The sequence below is a fragment of the Salmo salar genome, chromosome ssa18 (assembly GCF_905237065.1).
Source record: "Salmo salar chromosome ssa18, Ssal_v3.1, whole genome shotgun sequence".
NCBI classification, from domain to species: domain Eukaryota; kingdom Metazoa; phylum Chordata; class Actinopteri; order Salmoniformes; family Salmonidae; genus Salmo; species Salmo salar.
Genome location: NC_059459.1, coordinates 34970811 through 34993400, shown reverse-complemented (window position 1 = coordinate 34993400; position 22590 = coordinate 34970811). Strand labels below are relative to the sequence as shown.

At 46.2% G+C, this 22590-nt stretch overlaps 1 protein-coding gene across 3 annotated transcripts in view; it reads left to right on the top strand.

The window, feature by feature from the left end:
* LOC106595594 (UTP--glucose-1-phosphate uridylyltransferase) overlaps positions 1–22590 on the top strand; it is a 62434-nt gene that overhangs the window by 18898 nt on the left and 20946 nt on the right. For all 3 annotated transcript variants that reach the window (XR_006760573.1, XM_045701793.1, XM_045701794.1), the window contains exons 4-5: positions 15642–15827; positions 19046–19179. Coding sequence is in view for 2 of the 3 variants with exons in the window: in XM_045701793.1 (XP_045557749.1) it covers positions 15642–15827; positions 19046–19179 (320 nt within the window). In the remaining variant the exon portion in view is untranslated. The remainder of the gene's footprint in view (positions 1–15641; positions 15828–19045; positions 19180–22590) is intronic.

Genomic DNA, 22590 nt, shown 5'->3' with positions numbered 1-22590 from the left:
GAATCATTGGGTAGATATAATACATTTATAAGTTATATTCTTCAAGAATCATTGAGTAGATATAATACATTTATAAGTTATATTCTTCAAGAATCATTGGGTAGATATAATACATTTATAAGTTATATTCTTCAAGAATCATTGGGTAGATATAATACATTTATAAGTTATATTCTTCAAGAATCATTGGGTAGATATAGTACATTTATAAGTCCAGAAATGAATGTAACAACTGCTGATTGCCCCTTTTTAAAGGAGCATTACGTCATGTAGTAGTGATGACAGGTAATAGGGAGGGAGGGAGGAAGGGAGTGCCTCTTCAGCTCATATCCTCATCTCTCATCTTGACTCCAATCAGAACCGGGTTTCTCATGTCCTCATCTTGACTCCATTCAGGACCAGGTTTCTCATGTCCTCATCTTGACTCCATTCAGGACCAGGTTTCTCATGTCCTCATCTTGACTCCATTCAGGACCAGGTTTCTCATGTCCTCATCTTGACTCCATTCAGGACCAGGTTTCTCATGTCCTCATCTTGACTCCATTCAGGACCAGGTTTCTCATGTCCTCATCTTGACTCCATTCAGGACCAGGTTTCTCATGTCCTCATCTTGACTCCATTCAGGACCAGGTTTCTCATGTCCTCATCTTGACTCCATTCAGGACCGGGTTTCTCATGTCCTCATCTTGACTCCATTCAGGACCAGGTTTCTCATGTCCTCATCTTGACTCAATTCAGGACCAGGACCTTGCAAGTCTTCTCTACTTTCATCCAGTATGGCCGTTCAGGTGAGTGTTTCTTAATCATTACTAGTTGTTGCCTCAGCACTACCCACCTGATTCAAATCATCAAAGCCTGTTGATGACTTTATCATTTCAATCAGCTGTCTGCACCCTTTTGGGTCTCCAGGACCAGGATGAAGAAACCCTGTTTTAGATCACAATGAATAAGATGACATGGACAGAGAGGATCTGATCCTAGATCAGGCCTGCTGCACTGAGACACTACTGCTACTCTACATCCAGTTGAGCTGATTGAGCTCAGTTCAAAAGCACAGAGTTGTGCTGATTGAGCTCAGTTCAAAAGCACAGAGTTGAGCTGATTGAGCTCAGTTCAAAAGCACAGAGTTGAGCTGATTGAGCTCAGTTCAAAAGCACAGAGTTGAGCTGATTGAGCTCAGTTCAAAAGCACAGAGTTGAGCTGATTGAGCTCAGTTCAAAAGCACAGAGTTGAGCTGATTGAGCTCAGTTCAAAAGCACAGAGTTGAGCTGATTGAGCTCAGTTCAAAAGCGCAGAGTTGAGCTGATTTGAGCTCAGTTCAAAAGCACAGTTACTTGGTGTAGTACCTCTCAGCGCAGGGCTACTCAAATCAAATCAAATGTTATTAGTAACATGTGTCGAATACAACAGGTGTAGACCTAACAGTGAAATGCTTACTTTCGAGACCCTAACCAACAATGCAGTTAAAATAAAATACAGATAAGAATAAGAGATAAAAGTAACAAGTAATTAAAGAGCAGCAGTGAAATAACAATATATACAGGGGGGTGCCGATACAGAGTAAGTGTGCGGGGGCACCGGTTATTTGAGGTAGTATGTACATGTAGGTAGAGTTATTAAAGTGACTATGCATAGATGACATCAGAGAGTAGCAGTGGTGTAAAGAGGGGGTGAGGGGGGGGCACTGCAAATAGTCTGGGTAGCCATTTGACTAGATGTTCAGGAGTCTTATGGCTTGGGGATAGAAGCCGTTTAGAAGCCTCTTGGACCTAGACTTGGCACTCCGGTACCGCTTGCCGTGCGGTAGCAGAGAGAACAGTCTATGACTAGGGTGGCTGGAGTCTTTGACAATTTTTAGGGCCTTCCTCTGACACCGCCTGGTACAGAGGTCCTGGATGGCAGGAAGCTTGTCCTCAGTGATGTACTGGGCCGTTCACACTACCCTCTGTAGTGCCTTGTGGTTGGAGGCTGAGCAGTTGCCATACCAGGCAGTGACGCAACCAGTCAGGATGCTCTCGATGGTGCAGCTGTAGAACCTTTTGAGGATTTGAGTACCATGCCAAATCTTTTCAGTCTCCTGAGGGGGAATAGGTTTTGTTGTGCCCTCTTGACGACTGTCTTGGTGTGCTTGGACCATGTTAGTTTGTTGGTGATGTGGACACCAAGGAACTTGAAGCTCTCAACCTGCTCTACTACAGCCCCGTCAATGAGAATGGGGGTGAGCTCAGTCCTCTTTTTCCCTGTAGTCCACAATCATCTCCTTAGTCTTGATCGTGTTGAGGGAGAGGTTGTTGTCCTGGCACCACACGGCCAGGTCTCTGACCTCCTCCCTATAGGCTGTCACGTCGTTGTCGGTGATCAGGCCTACCACTGTTGTGTCATCTGCAAATTTAATGATGGTGTTGGAGTCGTGCCCCTGTCGTGCAGTCATGAGTGAACAGGGAGTACAGGAGGGGACCGAGCACGCACCCGAGGGTTCCCTGTGTTGAGGATCAGCGTGGCGGATGTGTTGTTACCTACCCTTACCACCTGGGGGCGGCCCGTCAGGAAGTCCAGGATCCAGTTGCAGAAGGAGGTGTTTAGTCCCAGGGTCCTTAGCTTATTGATGAGCTTTGAGGGCACTATGGTGTTGAATGCTGAGCTGTAGTCAATGAATAGTATTCTCACATAGGTGAGGTGGGAAAGTGCAGTGTGGCGTGCAATGGAGATTGCATCATCTGTGGATCTGTTGGTGCGGTATGCAAATTGGAGTGGGTCTAGGGTTTCTGGGATGATGGTGTTGATGTGAGCCATGACCAGCCTTTCAAGGCACTTCATGGCTACAGACGTGAGTGCTACGGGTCGGTAGTTGTTTAGGCAGGTTACCTTAGTGTTCTTGGGCACAGGGACTATGGTGGTCTGCTTAAAACATGTTGGTATTACAGACTTGGACAGGGAGAGGTTGAAAATGTCAGTGAAGACACTTGCCAGTTGGTCAGCGCATGCTCGCAGTACACGTCCTGGTAATCCATCTGGCCTTGCGGCCTTGTGAATGTTGACTTGTTTAAAGGTCTTACTCACATCAGCTGCGGAGAGCGTGATTACACAGTCTTCCGGAACAGATGGTGTTCTCATGCATGTTTCAGTGTTATTTGCCTCGAAGTGAGCATAGAAGTAGTTTAGCTAGTCTGGTAGGCTCGTGTCACTGGGCAGCTCTCGGCTGTGCTTCCCCTTGTAGTCTGTAATGGTTTGCAACCCCTGCCACATCCAACGAGCATCAGAGCCGGTGTAGTACGATTCGATCTTAGTCCTGTATTGACGCTTTGCCTGTTTGATAGTTCGTCGGAGGGCATAGCGGATTTCTTATAAGCTTCCGGGTTAGAGTCCCGCTCCTTGATAGCGGCAGCTATAGCCTTTAGCTCAGTGCGGATGCTGCCTGTAATCCATGGCTTCTGGTTGGTTCCGTATGTACTTACGGTCACTGTGAGGACGACATCATTGATGCACTTATTGATGAAGCTAATGACTGATGTGGTGTACTCCTCAATGCCATCGGAGGAATCTCGGAACATATTCTAGTCTGTGCTAGCAAACCAGTCCTTTAGCTTAGCATCTGCTTCCTCTGACCACTTTTTTATAGACCGAGTCATTGGTGCTTCCTGCTTTAATTTTTGCTTGTAAGCAGGAATCAGGAGGATAGAATTATGGTCAGATTTGCCAAATGGTGGGTGAGGGAGAGCTTTGTATGCATCTCTGTGTGTGGAGTATAGGTGGTCCAGAGTTCTTTTTCCTCTGGTTGCACATTTACCATGCTGATAGAAATTTGGTCAAACGGAATTAAGTTTCCCTGCATTAAAGTCCCCAGCTACTAGGAGTGCCGCCTCTGGGTGAGCGTTTTCTTGTTTGCTAATAGCATTGAATAAGCTGTATTCCGCCATCTTAGTACCAGCCTCTGACTGTAGTGGTATGTAAACAGCTACAAAGAATACAGATGAAAACTCTCTCGGTAGGTAGTGTGGTCTACAGCTTATCATGAGATACTCTACCTCAGGCGAGCAATAGCTCGAGATGTCCTCCGATATCGTGCACCAGCTGTTGTTTACAAAAATACATAGGCTGCCGCCCCTTGTCTTACCAGACGCCGCTGTTCTATTCTGCCTGTACATCGTATAACCAGCCAGCTGTATGTTGATATTGTCATTGTTCAGCCATGACTCCGTGAAGCATAAGATGTTACAGTTTTTAATGTCACGTTGGTAGTTTAATCTTCTACGTAACTCGTCGATTTTATTGTCCAAAGATTGCACATTTGCTAGCAGAATGGAGGGAAGTGGGGGTTTATTCGATTGCCTACGAATTCTCAGAAGGCAGCCCGACTTTCGGACTCTCTCTTTCTCCGCCTACTCTTCAACCAGATCACGGGGATTGGGGCCTGTTCCCGAGGAAGCAGTATATCCTTGGCGTCGGGCTCGTCAGAGTCGTGAAAGGAAAAAGAGGATTCTGCTAGTCCGTGGTGAGTAATCACAGTCCTGATGACTAGAAGTTATTATCGGTCATAAGAGACGGTAACGGCAACATTATGTACAAAATCATTTAAAAAAAGTTACAGCGCAAATAAACGAACAACAAAACACAATCGGCTGGGGGCACCTAAAACAGCCTTCTTCTCCGGCGCCATCTTACTCAATGAAGATCTCAAACATCCAACTTGTTCAGGTTGGATGTTTGATTAATGTTTGTCATGTTTGTTTAACCAGACAAGTCAAGAACCAATTCTTATTTAGACACACAGACAACATTTCCATCCCACTGAGATTTCTGTCAGGTCTGATGTTGAGAACTCAGACATTTTTTATATTTTTAACCTTCATTTAACTAGGTAAGTCAGTTAAGAACAAATTCTTATTTACAATGACGGCCTACCGGGGAACAGTGGGTTAACTGCCTTGTTCAGGGGCAGAACGACAGATCTTTTACCTTGTCAGCTCGGGGATTCAATCTTGCGACCTTTCGGTTACTAGTCCAACGCTCTAACCACTAGGCTACCTGCCGACATACAGGTACTCAGGATTAGGGTTTAAAACCACAGGGTTGCCATAGTTTCTTCTCAGTATAAAATTACAGTATTGCCATATTCTCCCTCAGTATAAAATTACAGTATTGCCATATTCTCCCTCAGTATAAAACCACAGTATTGCCATAGTTTTCTCTCAGTATAAAACCACAGTATTGCCATATTCTCCCTCAGTTTAAAACCACAGGTTTGCCATATTCTCCCTCAGTATAGAATTCCAGTATTACCATAGTTTTCTCTGTTTTAAACCACAGGGTTGCCATGTCTCTAGGGATGCTCTTTGAAGTCCATTCTCTCAGCTGTGTGCGTCAGTCGTACTACTGAGTATTCTGATCCAGCACCAACACACAGGCTGCATCCCAAAGGGAACACTATTCCCTATATACTGGACCCTGGTCAAAAGCAGTGTACTATATAGGGAATAGGGTGCCATTTTGGAATGCACACACAGCCTTTGTGCTGATTACGTCCTGAAACAGTTCCATTTCTCTTTGGTCCCTGAGCGGGGGGGAATATGGGCTGGGTTCCAAATGAACGTCCCAAATGGCACCCTATTCCCTTTATAGCACACTTTCCTTGAGACTTTACCTTGAACTCAGTCACAGTTGGGAAGGGATTGAGAATGGAGGAAAGGAAAGTGAAGGAATCCAAGATGTGCGTGTGCGTGGAGAAGTTCTGAGGAGACACTGTAGTTTGGTTTCAGTGTGTTCTCTCTGTCTGGATGTCTCTGTATCCTCTCTGATGTCTTGTTGCTGTTCTGATAGAACCCAGGCTGTTGTGAAAAACACTGAGTCACTATCTGGAAGCAGAGTTTACATTGGGTAGAGAGGGAGAGGAGGCTAAGTGCTATGGACAACCTGATGCTAAATTGGGCCTAGCTAGCGCACACACACACACACACACACACACACACACACACACACACACACACACACACACACACACACACACACACACTGTCACATACACACACACACACACACTGTCACATACACACAACACAAATCCCGGGTTGTTTCCCCCTCAGTAGCAGACCCTCACTGCTGGGCCTTCTCATTTATTAGAGAGAATCACACTTACACTCACTCCTCTCAAACAGAGTCCGTCTTATGGGAGAGGTTGAGGGGAAGGAGAGGTCGAGGGGGGAGGGGGGAGGGGAAGGAGAGGTCGAGGGGGGAGGGGGAGGGGAAGGAGAGGTCGAGGGGGGGGAGGGGAAGGAGAGGTCGAGGGGGGAGGTGAAGGAGATGTCGAGGGGGGAGGGGAAGGAGAGGTCGATGGGGGAGGGGGAGGAAGGAGAGCGGGGGAGGGGAAGGAGAGGTCGAGGGGGAGGGGAAGGAGAGGTCGAGGGGGGAGGGGAAGGAGAGGTCGATGGGGGGAGGGGGGAGGGGAAGGAGAGGTCGATGGGGGGAGGGGGGAGGGGAAGGAGAGGTCGAGGGGGAGGGGGAGGGGAAGGAGAGGTCGAGGGGGGAGGGGAAGGAGAGGTCGAGGGGGAGGGGAAGGAGAGGTCGATGGGGGGAGGGGAAGGAGAGGTCGATGGGGGAGGGGAAGGAGAGGTCGAGGGGGGAGGGGAAGCAGAGGTAGAGGGGGGAGGGGAAGGAGAGGTAGAGGGGGGGGAGGGGAAGGAGAGGTAGAGGGGGGGAGGGGAAGGAGAGGTCGAGGGGGGGAGAGGGGGAGGGGAAGGAGAGGTGGGAGAGGGGGAGGGGAAGGAGAGGTAGAGGGGGGGAGAATTGTTTCAAATATTTTGTCACACCGGATAGGTGCAGTGAAATGGGTTGTTTTACATGGTCAGCCATAGTAGTATGGCTCCCTTGGAGTAATTTAGGGTTAAGTGCCTTGCTCAAAGGCACATTGACAGATTATTTTTCACCTTGTCGGCTTGGGTATTCGAACCAGCAACCTTTTTGTTACCGGCACAACGATAGAGAAGGGAGAGGTTGGCAAGAAGAAAGGGAACGAGGTAAGAGAGATGGAGAGAGGGGCATACTAAAAGTGAGGACAGAGAAAAGTAGGTAGGACACTTCCTCATGTTGAATACAATACTCCAGCCAGGTTTCATAATGTCTTCATTACTTCCTCATGTTGAATACAATACTCCAGCCAGGTTTCATAATGTCTTCATTACTTCCTCATGTTGAATACAATACTCCAGCCAGGTTTCATAATGTCTTCATTACTTCCTCATGTTGAATACAATACTCCAGCCAGGTTTCATAATGTCTTCATTACTTCCTCATGTTGAATACAATACTCCAGCCAGGTTTCATAATGTCGTCATTACTTCCTCATGTTGAATACAATACTCCAGCCAGGTTTCATAATGTCTTCATTACTTCCTCATGTTGAATACAATACTCCAGCCAGGTTTCATGTCTTCGTTACTTCGTTATGTAGACAGAAAGTTGGTTATGGACATAGAATGACTTTAATTATCACACAGTTTGGGTTTGTTTGCTTTGCTTCAGCCTTCCAACAGGTAGAGTTAGCGATAATGACAGAATACTCACAGGCCTGAATCACCTCATTTTACCTCAGATTATTAGATTAGGGGTTCTTTAAACTTTTTCACTCAAATTAGAAATTGACCGCCTTCCTGTGACCTAAATTGTCCAACGAACGAAATTTAAGAAGCAACAGTGTGTGATTCTAGATGTATTCTCATAACTGGCGACCTACCTCTGACATGCCCAGGGCCCACTGTGGGCCCCGAGTTTAAAAACCCTGACTTAGATCATCACAATGATAACTAAACCCTGACTTAGATCATCACAGTGATAACTAAACCCCGATTTAGATCATCACAGTGATAAGTAAACCCTGACTTAGATCATCACAGTGATAACTAAACCCTGACTTAGATTATCACAGTGATAACTAAACCCCGACTTGGATCATCACAGTGATAACTAAACCCCGACTTGGATCATCACAGTGATAACTAAACCCCGATTTAGATCATCACAGTGATAAGTAAACCCTGACTTAGATCATCACAGTGATAACTAAACCCTGACTTAGATTATCACAGTGATAACTAAACCCCGACTTGGATCATCACAGTGATAACTAAACCCCGACTTGGATCATCACAGTGATAACTAAACCCCGACTTGGATCATCACAGTGATAACTAAACCCTGACTTAGATCATCACAGTGATAACAACTACTACAAACAGACTTTATTGAAGTGGAAGTATTCAAGGAGTTTATTTTCAAAGAAAGCAAGCTTAACTTGAGATTATAGCTGGCTAGAGATATGACAAACTGTCCTGCTGTAACTGCAGCACTATCCTCTTTCTCTCTCACTCACTCACTCACTCACTCACTCACTCACTCACTCACTCACTCACTCACTCACTCACTCACTCACTCACTCACTCACTCACTCACTCACTCACTCACTCACTCACTCACTCACTCACTCACTCACTCACTCACTCACTCACTCACTGTGTATAACATAAGGACACCTGCTCTTTCCATGACAGACTGACCAGATGAATCCAGGTGGAAGCTATGATCCCTTATTTATGTCACTTGTTAAATTCACTTCAATCAGTGTAGAAGAAGGGGTGGAGACAGGTTAAAGAAGGATTTTTAAGCCTTGAGTCAATTGAGAGAAGGATTGTGTACAGTCGTGGCCAAAAGTTTTGAGAATGACACAAATATACATTTTCACAAAGTTTGCTGCTTCAGTGTCTTTAGATATTTTTGTCAGATGTTACTATGGAATACTGAAGTATAATTACAAGCATTTCATAAGTGTCAAAGGCTTTTATTGACAATTACATTAAGTTGATGCAAAGAGTCAATATTTGCACTGTTGACCCTTCTTTTTCAAGACCTCTGCAATCCGCCCTGGCATGCTGTCAATTAACTTCTGGGCCACATCCTGACTGATGGCAGCCCATTCTTGCATAACCAATGCTTGGAGTTTGTCAGAATTTGTGGGTTTTTGTTTGTCCACCCGCCTCTTGAGGATTGACCACAAATTCTCAATGGGATTAAGGTCTGGGGAGTTTCCTGGCCATGGACCCAAAATATCAATGTTTTGTTCCCCGAGCCACTTAGCTATCAATTTTGCCTTATGGCAAGGTGCTCCATCATGCTGGAAAAGGCATTGTTCGTCACCAAACTGTTCCTGGATGGTTGGGAGAAGTTGCTCTCGGAGGATGTGTTGGAACCATTCTTTATTCATGGCTGTGTTCTTTGGCAAAATTGTGAGTGAGCCCACTCCCTTGGCTGAGAAGCAACCCCACACATGAATGGTCTCAGGATGCTTTGCTGTTGGCATGACACAGGACTGATGGTAGCGCTCACCTTGTCTTCTCCGGACAAGCTTTTTCCGGATGCCCCAAACAATCGGAAAGGAGATTCATCAGAGAAAATGACTTTACCCCAGTCCTCAGCAGTCCAATCCCTGTACCTTTTGCAGAAAATCAGTCTGTCCCTGATGTTTTTCCTGGAGAGAAGTGGCTTCTTTGCTGCCCTTCTTGACACCAGGCCATCCTCCAAAAGTCTTCACCTCACTGTGCGTGCAGATGCACTCACACCTGCCTGCTGCCATTCCTGAGCAAGCTCTGTACTGGTGGTGCCCCGATCCCGCAGCTGAATCAACTTTAGGAGACGGTCCTGGCGCTTGCTGGACTTTCTTGGGCGCCCTGAAGCCTTCTTCACAACAATTGAACCTCTCTCCTTGAAGTTCTTGATGATCTGATAAATGGTTGATTTAGGTGCAATCTTACTGGCAGAAATATCCTTGCCTGTAAAGCCCTTTTTGTGCAAAGCAATGATGACGGCACGTGTTTCCTTGCAGGTAACCATGGTTGGCTGAGGAAGAACAATGATTCCAAGCACCACCCTCCTTTTGAAGCTTCCAGTCTGTTATTCGAACTCAATCAGCATGACAGAGTGATCTCCAGCCTTGTCCTCGTCAACACTCACACCTGTGTTAACGAGAGAATCACTGACATGATGTCAGCTGGTCCTTTTGTGGCAGGGCTGAAATGCAGTGGACATGTTTTTAGGGATTCAGTTAATTTGCATGGCAAAGAGGGACTTTGCAATTAATTCCAATTCATCTGATCACTCTTCATAACATTCTGGAGTATATGCAAATTGCCATCATACAAACTGAGGCAGCAGACTTTGTGAAAATGAATAGTTGTGTCATTCTCAAAACTTTTGGCCACGACTGTGTGTGTGCCTCGGGGGTGAATGGGCAAGACAAAACATGTAAGTGCCTTCGAATGGGGTATGGTAGTAGGTGCCAGGCACAACGGTTTGTGTCAAGAACTGCAACACTGCTGGAGTTTCACAGTCAACAGAGTCCCATGTGTATCAAGAATGGTCCACCACCCAAAGGATATCCAGCCAACTTGACACAACTGTGGGAAGCATTTGCGTCAACATGGGCCAGCATCCCTGTGGAACGCTTTCAACACCTTGTAGAGTCCATGACCTGATGAACTGAGGCTGTTTGTAATGTTTGGTGTACTCGGTGTGTATCTCTCTATCTCTCTATCTCTCCATCTATCTCTTATGTCTCCCTCTCTCTAGCTATCTCTTATGTCTCCCTCTCTCTATGTGGAATTGTCTGGTCACCATATGTCTGTGTGTGTTGTCATTGACTCACATGGTTTGATTTAACTAACTCAAATGGGACAGTTTTTGTTTTGGGGAGAGGAAGGGGGGAGAGGGGTCAGGGCTGGACACTTGGCACACTCTGTAACATGTCATAGTGTGACTCGTTTGTGATGACACACACACACTAGTCTTCAGTCCACATTTAGGGAGAACCATCTAGAGGTAGTGATGTGTCCTCCTGTAACAGATTATGGGTAGATTCTTAGGGGTAGATTCCAGCACACGGTTCACATGGTTCACATTTTCAGCTTTTTAGCTTTTGAACCGCCATGGCAAAGACCCCACTACCACAAACAACAGAAGGATCTGAAGTCACTGGTTGAGAAATACACCACTCAATGGCTGGAGTCTTACCTGAAGAGTGTTGCCTACATTTTGACGTTGCAGTTGTGAATACTCCAAAATCCATCTGGGCCCAGAACACTAAGCACATTCTAATTCCCTAAGAGACCAGGTCCCAGATTAACATGTTCATCTGGGCCCAGAACACTAAGCACATTCTAATTCCCTAAGAGACCAGGTCCCAGATTAACATGTTCGTCTGGGCCCAGAACACTAAGCACATTCTAATTCCCTAAGAGACCAGGTCCCAGATTCACGAAACCATCTTAAAAATCTATGTCTTCTTAACTGCCATTTTTTCCTTAACTATAAACTTAAGCAAAGTTGCTATTCCTCAAAAAGGTTATTGGAAATGTTATTGCGATATTTCTTATGTTTCACCTTAAGCAAAAAGTTAAGAAGAAATTAGATTCTTGAAAATAAAGTTATTGGAAATGTTTGTTAATTCCAAGATAGTTAAACCCTTGTCTTAAACTCAGGGCAGTGAAAGAAAAAGCTCATGGAAGCAATGGAACATGTTTAATTCACACACAAACGTCATCTGAAAGTTTCAGTATTGTTTATTTTAAAGTCAAGAACATGTTTCAGAACATTAATCTTAGTAAGAAATATGAGGATTTATTTGTGGCTTGTTTTTTTTGTTATTGTTATTTTAAATAAATGTTTTAGGCCTACTTATTTTTGGCCCATAAATGTTTGTATTTTGCAAACCTTTTTTGTTGATAAATAATTGTTTTATATCAAATGTTTGGTGTTAATGGATGGTTTAAAATGTTTATTTGAAATAAATGTTTTAGGCCTACTTATTTTTATTGATAAATGTTTTATATTGAATGATTGGTGTTAATGGATTGTGTAAAAACTAGATCAAACAAAAATACATTCTTTAAAATGAAAATACATTGTGGAAACTATAAAGACACCAGCCTAGGTATAGTATAGGCTTTATTTAGCCTTTATATACAATATTCGGCCCATATGAACACATTTATATACAGTGCCGTGAAAAAGTATTTGCCCCCTTTCTGATTTTCTTCATTTTTGCATATTTTTTATACTGAATGTTATCAGCACTTCAACCAAAACCTAATATTATATAAAGGAAACCTGCTCCCTTACACTCAATAAGTGGTTGTGCCACCATTAGCACCGATGACTGCAACCAAATGCTTCCTGTAGTTGTTGGATCAGTCTTTCACATCGCTGTGGAGGAATTTTGGCCCACTCTTGCATGCAGAACTGGTTCAACTCAGCGACACAGTTATACTTTTGACTCGTCTGTCCATAGAACATTCTTCTAAGAGTCTTGATGATCATCCAGGTGCTTCCTGCCAAACTTGAGTCAACATGCTGGATGAGATGGGTCCCATTATGTCTGGTGAAAACCAAACACTGCATTCCATAGTAAGAACCTCATACCAACGGTCAAGGATGGTGATGGTTTTGGAATGCTTTGCTGCCTCAGGACCTGGAGGACATGCCTTAATAGAAGGAACCATGAATTCTGCTCTGTATCAGAGAATTCTACAGGAGAATGTCAGGCCATCCGTCTGTGAGTTGAAGCTGAAGTCCAGCTGGGTCTTGCAGCAAGACAATGATCCAATACACACAATCAAGTCTACATGAAAATGGCTAAAAAACATCAAATTTGAAGTTTTGGAATGGCCTAGTCAATGTCCAGACCTTATCCCAATTGAGATGTTGTGGCAGGACTTGAAACAAGCAGTTAATGCTTGAAAACCCACAAATGTTGCAGAGTTAAACCAGTTCTGCATGCAAGAGTGGGCCAAAATTCCTCCACAGCGATGTGAGAGACTGATCAACAACTACAGGGAGCATTTGTTTGCAGTCATTGCAGCTAAAGGTGGCAAACCGGTTATTGAGTGTAAAGGGGCAATTACATTCTCACACTGGGGAATTGTGGGTTGCATAACTTTTAAATATTTGTAAACTCAGGTTCCCTTTATCTAATATTAGGTTTTGGTTGAAGATCTGATTACATTCAGTATCAAAACTATGCAAAAATATAGAAAATCAGAAAGGGGGAAAATACCTTTCACGGCACTGTGGGCCTAGGTTACAATATTCTGCCCGTATGATCACAGTTATTTTAGGCCACAATTAAATCTGTAAGCTACATGTACAATATTCTGCCCATATGAATGAATATTGAATTGAATGAAAAGCAGTAAACATAGACATTTAATAACAGACTCATGAACACAATCACACACTAGTCTACAGCTGGTTTCACAGCTTCCCCGGCGCTTCATAGCTTCCCCGGCGCTTCATAGCTTCCCCGGGAAACTCAACGTATTGTAGCCGCACGCAGACCAAAGAGTAGTGGAGGAAGGAATTCGCTTTTGCTGCAGTGTTCATATTACGCGCTGCAGCGGTGCTTCGCACACATTCTCTCTCTTACACACACACACACACACACACATATTCTCTCTCTTACACACACACACACACACACACATTCTCTCTCTTACACACACACACACATTCTCTCTCTTACACACACACACACATTCTCTCTCTTACACACACACACACACACATTCTCTCTCTTACACACACACACACACATTCTCTCTCTTACACACACACACACATTCTCTCTCTTACACACACACACACACACATTCTCTCTCTTACACACACACACACACATTCTCTCTCTTACACACACACACACACACACACACACATTCTCTCTCTTACACACACACACACATTCTCTCTCTTACACACACACACACATTCTCTCTCTTACACACACACACACATTCTCTCTCTTACACACACACACACATTCTCTCTCTTACACACACACACACATTCTCTCTCTTACACATACACACACAGATTCTCTCTCTTACACACACACACACACACACACATTCTCTCTCTTACACACACACACACACACACACATTCTCTCTCTTACACACACACACACACATTCTCTCTCTTACACATACACACACACATTCTCTCTCTTACACACACACATTCTCTGTTACACGTAGAGGATCTTTAGGGGAACAGGTGATTGTTTTGTTGTTGTTTTGGTTAAGCTATCCTCAGTGAGTGAAGGGATGCTAGAACGAGGAGCTCCCCCTCTGTCTTTGCAAGTTAAGGGCCAGTCTATGGGCTGAATGTCACCTCCCCTTCTGAAATTAGAAAGATGCTATCTACCTGTGGACTCGTGATTCGTCCGGTAGGATTTGCTGCTCTTTAGCTTTTGGTGGCCACAGTATAAAGACTGATCTACAGTACCATTTCTGCCCACCAGAGATTAGGTTAGAGCAGCTCCAGCCAACCATATACAGTATCTCCATAATAAGTGTTTTCAGGCTGTATCCAGTGTGTTAGGCTGTATCCAGTGTGTTGGGCTGTATCCAGTGTGTTGGGCTGTATCCAGTGTGTGTTGGGCTGTATCCAGTGTGTGTCGGGCTGTATCCAGTGTGTGTCGGGCTGTATCCAGTGTGTGTCGGGCTGTATCCAGTGTGTGTCGGGCTGTATCCAGTGTGTGTCGGGCTGTATCCAGTGTGTCGGGCTGTATCCAGTGTGTCGGGCTGTATCCAGTGTGTCGGGCTGTATCCAGTGTGTCGGGCTGTATCCAGTGTGTGTCGGGCTGTATCCAGTGTGTGTTGGGCTGTATCCAGTGTGTGTCGGGCTGTATCCAGTGTGTGTCGGGCTGTATCCAGTGTGTGTCGGGCTGTATCCAGTGTGTGTCGGGCTGTATCCAGTGTGTCGGGCTGTATCCAGTGTGTCGGGCTGTATCCAGTGTGTCGGGCTGTATCCAGTGTGTGTCGGGCTGTATCCAGTGTGTCGGGCTGTATCCAGTGTGTCGGGCTGTATCAAGTGTGTGTCGGGCTGTATCCAGTGTGTAAGGCTGTATCCAGTGTGTGTCGGGCTGTATCCAGTGTGTGTCGGGCTGTATCCAGTGTGTGTCGGGCTGTATCCAGTGTGTGTCGGGCTGTATCCAGTGTGTGTCGGGCTGTATCCAGTGTGTCGGGCCTCAGATCCAGGCTCTGGTGTCTCAAAGCAGTGAGCAGGACATGAGTCATCACCACACAGGATGAGCCATGACCCTATGACCCTTCAGTTACTTAGGGTCAATCACACATGCACTCATGTAAACACACACACACACACACACACACACACACACACACACACACACACACACACACACACACACACACACACACACACACACACACACACACACACACACACAGGACATCTGTTTAAGATTTGACGGTCCTGGGTGCTCCTTCTCATTGTGTATAGTTGTGAGCCTCCAGCTATCTGTTTAAAATGCCAGACCTTATTGATTCAAGCTGAATGCAGGGTTCTGGGTGTGTTATAGTCCTGTCAAAGATTACACCCTTTCCTTTGTCTTCAGAAATGAACCAAAAAAAAGTTCTGTGGTTTCATTTCTTCCCTAGTCCTTTTTCAGTCCTTTTTCAGTCCCTGAGTCTCCATAGATTAAATGTCAAGATAAGATCCCCCACAACCCACATCAGAAGTGTTACCACATACATTACCCAAGGGAACATATTAAATGTCTCTCCTCTCTCTCTCCACAGATCCAGCCCTATGATAAGATAGCAGCGCGGCCCCTGCCGGACAGCCTGGCAGACAGTCTCAACAAGCTGGTGGTAGTCAAGTTGAATGGAGGCCTGGGGACCAGCATGGGCTGTAAAGGCCCCAAGAGCCTCATCAGCGTCCGCAACGAGAACACTTTCCTGGACCTCACCGTGCAGCAGATAGAGGTACCTGTCCTCAATATGTTGTTAGAATGTCATAAGCAGTCATAGACATGCCATAGACATGTCATAAGCAGTCATAGACATGCCATAGACATGTCATAAGCAGTCATAGACATGTCATAAGCAGCCATAGACATGTCATAAGCAGCCATAGACATGTCATAAGCAGCCATAGACATGTCATGGGCATATCTGGCTCCTGAGTGGCGCAGCGGTCTGAGGCACTGCATCTCAGCGGTCTGAGGCACTGCACCTCAGCGGTCTGAGGCACTGCACCTCAGCGGTCTGAGGCACTGCACCTCAGCGGTCTGAGGCACTGCATCTCAGTGCTTGAGGTGTTCCTAATGACCCTGGTTCAATTCCAGGCTGTATCACAACCGGCCGTGATTGGGAGTCCCATAGGTCGGTTCACAATTGACCCAGCGTTATCTGGGTTTGGCCGGTGTAGGCCGTCGTTGTAAATAAGAATTTGTTCTTAACTGACTTGCCTAGTTAAATAAAGGTTAAAAAAAAAAATATATGACTTAAGAGTTGTGATAACTGTCATTATATCATTATAACTTACTCATAATGACTTGTTATAACAGATATGTGCCACAAGAATGTTGTACGCATAACATAAGACATCATAAGAATTGTATAGTGGTTACATTTCATTACCCTCAGTCCCATCTCTGAAAACGTACCAAACCAAGTGGCTGGGCTGGGCTGGGCTGGACTGGGCTGGACTGGACTGGGCTGGGCTGTCGGTGGGCTGGACTGGGCTGGGCTGGGCTGTTGCTGGGCTGGACTGTCGGTGGGCTGGACTGGGCTGGGCTGTTGCTGGGCTGGACTGGGCTGGGCTGGACTGAGCTGGGCTGTCGCTGGGCTGTCGCTGGGCTGGACTGGGCTGGACTGGGCTGTCGGTGGGCTGGGCTGGACTGGGCTGTCGGTGGGCTGGACTGGGCTGTCGGTGGGCTGGACTGGACTGGGCTGTCGGTGGGCTGGACTGGGCTGGGCTGTCGGTGGGCTGGACTGGACTAGGCTGAACTAGACTGGGCTGGACTGGGCTGTCGGTAGGCTGGACTGGACTTGACTGGGCTGGACTGAAGCAAGGACTCCAGATTATGACTTTAATGAGGGAGAGACGACTGGACACACACACACACACACACACACACACACACACACACACACACACACACACACACACACACACACACACACAGACACACACACACAGACACACACACATACACATAGACACACAGCGAGAGAGAGATGACTGAGAAGCTTTACTCAGGGGACAGGGTGGAGGTGGGAGTTGGTGAACATTTTCTCCCTAAATGGCCTGATTCACAGTGGAGGTAATATGCCTATATCTGGAGGGTAGAATGACTGTCCCAGAACCACTGGGATGTCAGACAGACACAGGACACAGTGTGTGGAGGGGGGAAGAGTGTTCATGACGTGGATGTTGATTATGGCAGCCCCCCTCACCTCTCTGGTTCAGAGGGGTTGGGTTAAATGTGGAAGACATATTTCAGTTGAATGCTTTCAGTTGTTATCTTTTCCTTTCCCTTTGCATGCAGCCGTTACACAACACACAGACACACACACACACACACACACACACACACACACACACACACACACACACACACACACACACACACACATATACAGACAACCACACACAAGTCTGCAAACAAATACGGCCTCTCTCTTGCTCTGACACACACACACCTCTCAGATCCAGCATACTGCCCTCTCTGTCCCCCCTCTGCCTGGCCAAACCCACAGACCTGCCCATAGAATAACAGCTCTCCTTTCAGCCAGACTGCCTGGAGACCTTAGAGAGCTTTACATAGACCCTCAGCTGATCTTCTAATATACTCAACCAAAATATAATGATCATGCTGTTTCATCAACTTGAGAGAGAGATACATAATACCACATTTATAATGTCTTTATTCTTTTGGAACTTCTGCGTGTGTAATGTTTACTGTTCATTTTGATTGTTTATTTCACTTTGTATATTATCTACTTCACTTGCTTTGGCAATGTTAACACATGTTTCCCATGCCAATAAAACCCATGGGGGGGGGGGAGGAGCATGTGCTTGTAATTTGGAGAGAGGGTGAGGGAGAGAAGGGCTGTTTTCTTAATCCACAGAACCTCTTTATCCCTCCTCTAGTCTGCTGACCTTTCTGCTCTGTCCTGGGAAATGGGAGTTCATAACTTCCCAAATTTCATAAAACGAAACTTAAAATGATTGCACTAAATCTAAACCAACATCCTACAGTGGAATAGATCCTGTGACGCTGACTTGTTGTGCCAGTCAGACTGTGTGATTTCCTGATAGTTACGTTGTTTGTGTCATATCCTGGTAGTTACATTGGTTGGTAGTGGAGCTGAACTTCACACGACCCCACCTCTCCTAGGACAGTCCCACCCTTAATGACCTCATAAAGCCAAGACAAACCTCAACCAGCCTGGTTGCTTCATAAACTCCACCACACACCCACACAGTTTGGTAACGGTTTACCGTAACAACCCCTCCCTCATTAAAGTCTGGACTCTAGAGTCTTCGGGTTTGTTCAGCATTGCAGCCGACTGGGCAGCCCGACTGCCGACTAACTGACCTACAAATCACCTTGCATCATAAATAACTCCTCATTATGATTTGTCAATCAGTCAGTCACAATGCACCTCGGATGTGATGCTCTCCAACACTGCCATTGCATTAGCTCCACCCAGCCTGTCACTTGGTTTGCTGTGGCCAGTATGCCCACCAAGCACTCCTTTCACCTGTCCTCAAACCAGTATGCCCGCCAATCACTCCTTTCACCTGTCCTCAAACCAGTATGCCCGCCAATCACTCCTTTCACCTGTCCTCAAACCAGTATGCCCGCCAATCACTCCTTTCACCTGTCCTCAAACCAGTATGCCCGCCAATCACTCCTTTCACCTGTCCTCAAACCAGTATGCCCGCCAATCACTCCTTTCACCTGTCCTCAAACCAGTATGCCCGCCAAGCTCTCCTTTCACCTGTCCTCAATCCAATATGGCCGCCAAGCACTCCTATCACCTGTTCTCAATCCAATATGGCCGCCAAGCACTCCTATCACCTGTTCTCAATCCAATATGGCCGCCAAGCACTCCTTTCACCTGTCCTCCATCCAATATGGCCACCAAGCACTCCTTTCACCTGTTCTCAATCCAGTATCTTTTTCCCTCAGCACTTGAACAAGAAGTACAACACAGACGTTCCTCTGGTCCTGATGAACTCCTTCAACACGGATGAAGACACCAAGAAGATCCTTCAGAAATACACACACCACCGTGTCAAGATACACACCTTCAACCAGAGCAGGTAACACACGCACCACAGTATGTCTCATATCTTGCTGGTTCAGAATATATGAGACATACTGGACATTAAACTGGACATCCTGTCTGTAGCGGTAATGAATGGACTCTAAAGACTTAAAGGAAAAATCCAACCAAAACCACTCATTCCTTTCATTTACAGTGTTAAATAACACTAATATGTGAGTATGTGTGAGAAAAGTAGCTAAACTTGTGAGTATTTAAATACTTAATTTTGCCGTTATAATAAGGTTGGTAGCAACATGGAAAATCATTGTGGAAATCTGTTGCAGTTCAAGTCAACTACAAAATCCACAATGCAACGCTCTCTCTATGGGCTGGCTGACTAGCTAGCAAGGAAACGTAGCTACACACAATAATACCAAAGACAATATCAGCATGTAAAGTAGATAGTTAGCTGTAAAATTGCCTTAACAAACTGCACTATCAATTATGACCCACCACCTGTATTTGGTTCTATGTAGCAACATTTGAAATGTAGAAATGTAGGTTTCAGGTGTCTACATTCCGGAGACACCTGAAACCCCACCTCTTTAAGGAATACCTGGGATAGGATATAGTAATCCTTCTAACCCCCCCCCCCAAAAAAAGATATAGATGTACTATTGTAAAGTGATTGTTCCACTGGATATCATAAGGTGAATGCACCAATTTGTAAGTTGCTCTGGATAAGAGCGTCTGCTAAATGACGTAAATGGAAATGGAAATGGATAAAAGTAGAGACTGGGCTAGAAAATGGTATATCATACTACTACCAATACAAACATTGTCATAGCTGTAGTATGAATCTGCAGGTAGCTAAAGCTAACCAACTAGGTTCAATGTTAGCTAGCTAACATTAGTCTATAACTAGCATTGCAAATAGTTTCTGATTCAAATAATATTACTGCACAGATTATACACATAACGTTAGATAGCGAGCCAGCAAGCTAACGTTCGCTAGCTAGCAAACAGTACGCTTTAACTTGCAATGAAAACGACTTTCTGACAAAATTAGAAACTTAGAATATCTGAAATTGTAGCTAAACTCTTAACGGTATACACGAATGAACGCTTCACGGCAGACCGGAACCATTTAACTCAGTTTTGTTTGTAGCTACGTCTTGTTTGTCAGCGTTGTGTCAAGTCTCTCCGGTTCACACAGACCGTGGCGTGTGCAAAAACTGATCTGTCGATAGCGTCTGCTAAATTCAGGGCATTAAAGAGAAAAGTAGCTAAACTTTTGTAGTTCTCCATGGCTAACATTATATCTTTCAAAAACGCTACAGTAGAAAGGACTATCAACATATACAGTATTGAGCAGCTCACGTTATAGACAGAAGTATGCTACATGGCAGACCAATCCCAACTCATCTCCCGGCATGTCCAGCCCATTCATTATGTCAGCCAATCAATGCTACCAGTTAGGTTCCTGTCTTTTTACGTGGCTAAACCAACTAGTCTCGTAATTTAACAATTGTATTCATATTTACAGATGGAATACAAGTTTGTTATTAATGCACATGAAAGTTCACATGTACCAGAAGGCATTTCTGCCATGCTACGTCATTGGGCTCCACGGTGCATTCTGGGCAATTCCTGGACAAGGAGCGCTCTCCTTAAGGAGTGAATGGGATTCTATTGGGCGCTAGCTCAAAAACCTAACATTAGCACCAATTTCGTCAACCAGAAGTACAAGTTTCTCGATATATACACTGACTTTGAAGGGATTGTGTTACAATTAGCTCAGACGCAGCATGACAACGTGAAGGCGATTTGTCCCAGTCTGCTGGGTGGGGCGTTATATTTTTCATTATTCATCTCCTTTCTATAATATCTCAGGCAACAGCACCATGCAATGCACCCTGGACTAAAGAGGCAGACAAATAGGAAAAATGTGCTAGATAGACCCTCCGTTAAATTCCACATTTCTCGAGGTAGGAATATCGCAAAAATATAATCAATGTCTTATTTGAGAGAAGACCTTCTCCAGAGTTATGACATCGGCCAGTATTGCAATCTGATATGTCTGATAGACGTTTTTGTGATCTAAAAGTCGTTTTCCTGTTAACTTCCTGTGTAGTCAGAGCAACTTTATCACAGTGCTACGTCATATCAGACGGATTTCTGCCTGCTTCAACGCCAATAACTCAGATACATATGAAAACAAGCTGGAGTGTCAAAAAGCCTGGTCAGATGACAACTTTATCCTCTTTTAATGAGGCCCCTTCCCTCTTCTCCCCATTTCCCCTTTCCTCTCCTCCCCCTTCCTTCCCTCTCCTCTGCTCCCCCATTTCCCCTTTCCTCTCCTCCCCCTTCCTTCCCTCTCCTCTGCTCCCCCATTTCCCCTTTCCTCTCCTCCCCCTCCCTTCCCTCTCCTCTCCTCCCCTCCCCCTTCCCACTCCTCTCCTCCCCCTTCCACTTCCCACTCCTCTCCTCCCCCTTCCACTTCCCACTCCTCTCCTCCCCTTCCACTTCCCTCTCCCTCCCCTTCCACTTCCCTCTCCTCTCCTCCCCTTCACACTCCCCCTTCGACTCCTCCCCTTCCCTCTCCTCTCCTCTCTCCCTTCCCTCTCCTCTCCTCCCCCTTCCCTCTCCTCTCCTCTCTCCCTTCCCTCTCCTCTCCTCCCCCTTCCCACTCCTCTCCTCTCCTCCCCCTTCCCACTCCTCTCCTCTCCTCCCCCTTCCCACTCCTCTCCTCTCCTCCCCCTTCCCACTCCTCTCCTCCCCCTTCCCTTCCCTCCCCTCTCCTCTCCCTTCCCACTCCTCTCCTCTCCCACCCTTCCCTCTCCTCTCTGTTCCCTCTCCTCCCCACTCCTCCCCCTTCCCTTTCCTCTCCTCCCCCTTTCCTCTCCTCTCCGTTCCCTCTCCTCTCCTGCCCCCTCCTCTCCTCCCCCTTCCCTTTCCTCTCCTCCCCCTTCCTTCCCTCTCCTCTGCTCCCCCATTTCCCCTTTCCTCTCCTCCCCCTTCCTTCCCTCTCCTCTGCTCCCCCATTTCCCCTTTCTTCTCCACCCCCTTCCTTCCCTCTCCTCCCCCTTCCCTCTTCTCTCCCTTCCCTCTCCTCTCCTCCCCTCTCCTCTCCCTTCCCTCTCCTCTCCTCCCCTCTCCTCCCCCTTCCCTCTCCTCTCCTCCCCCTTCCACTTCCCACTCCTCTCCTCCCCCTTCCCCTTCCCTCTCCTCTCCTCCCCTTCCCTCTCCTCCCCTCTCCTCTCCTCCCCCTTCCCACTCCTCTCCTCTCCTCCCCTTCCCTCTCCTCTCTGTTCCCTCTCCTCCCCACTCCTCCCCCTTCCCTACCCTCTCCTCTCCTCCCCCTTCCCTTTCCTCTCCTCCCCCTTTCCTCTCCTCTCCGTTCCCTCTCCTCTCCTGCCCCCTCCTCTCCTCCCCCTTCCCTTTCCTCTCCTCCCCCTTCCTTCCC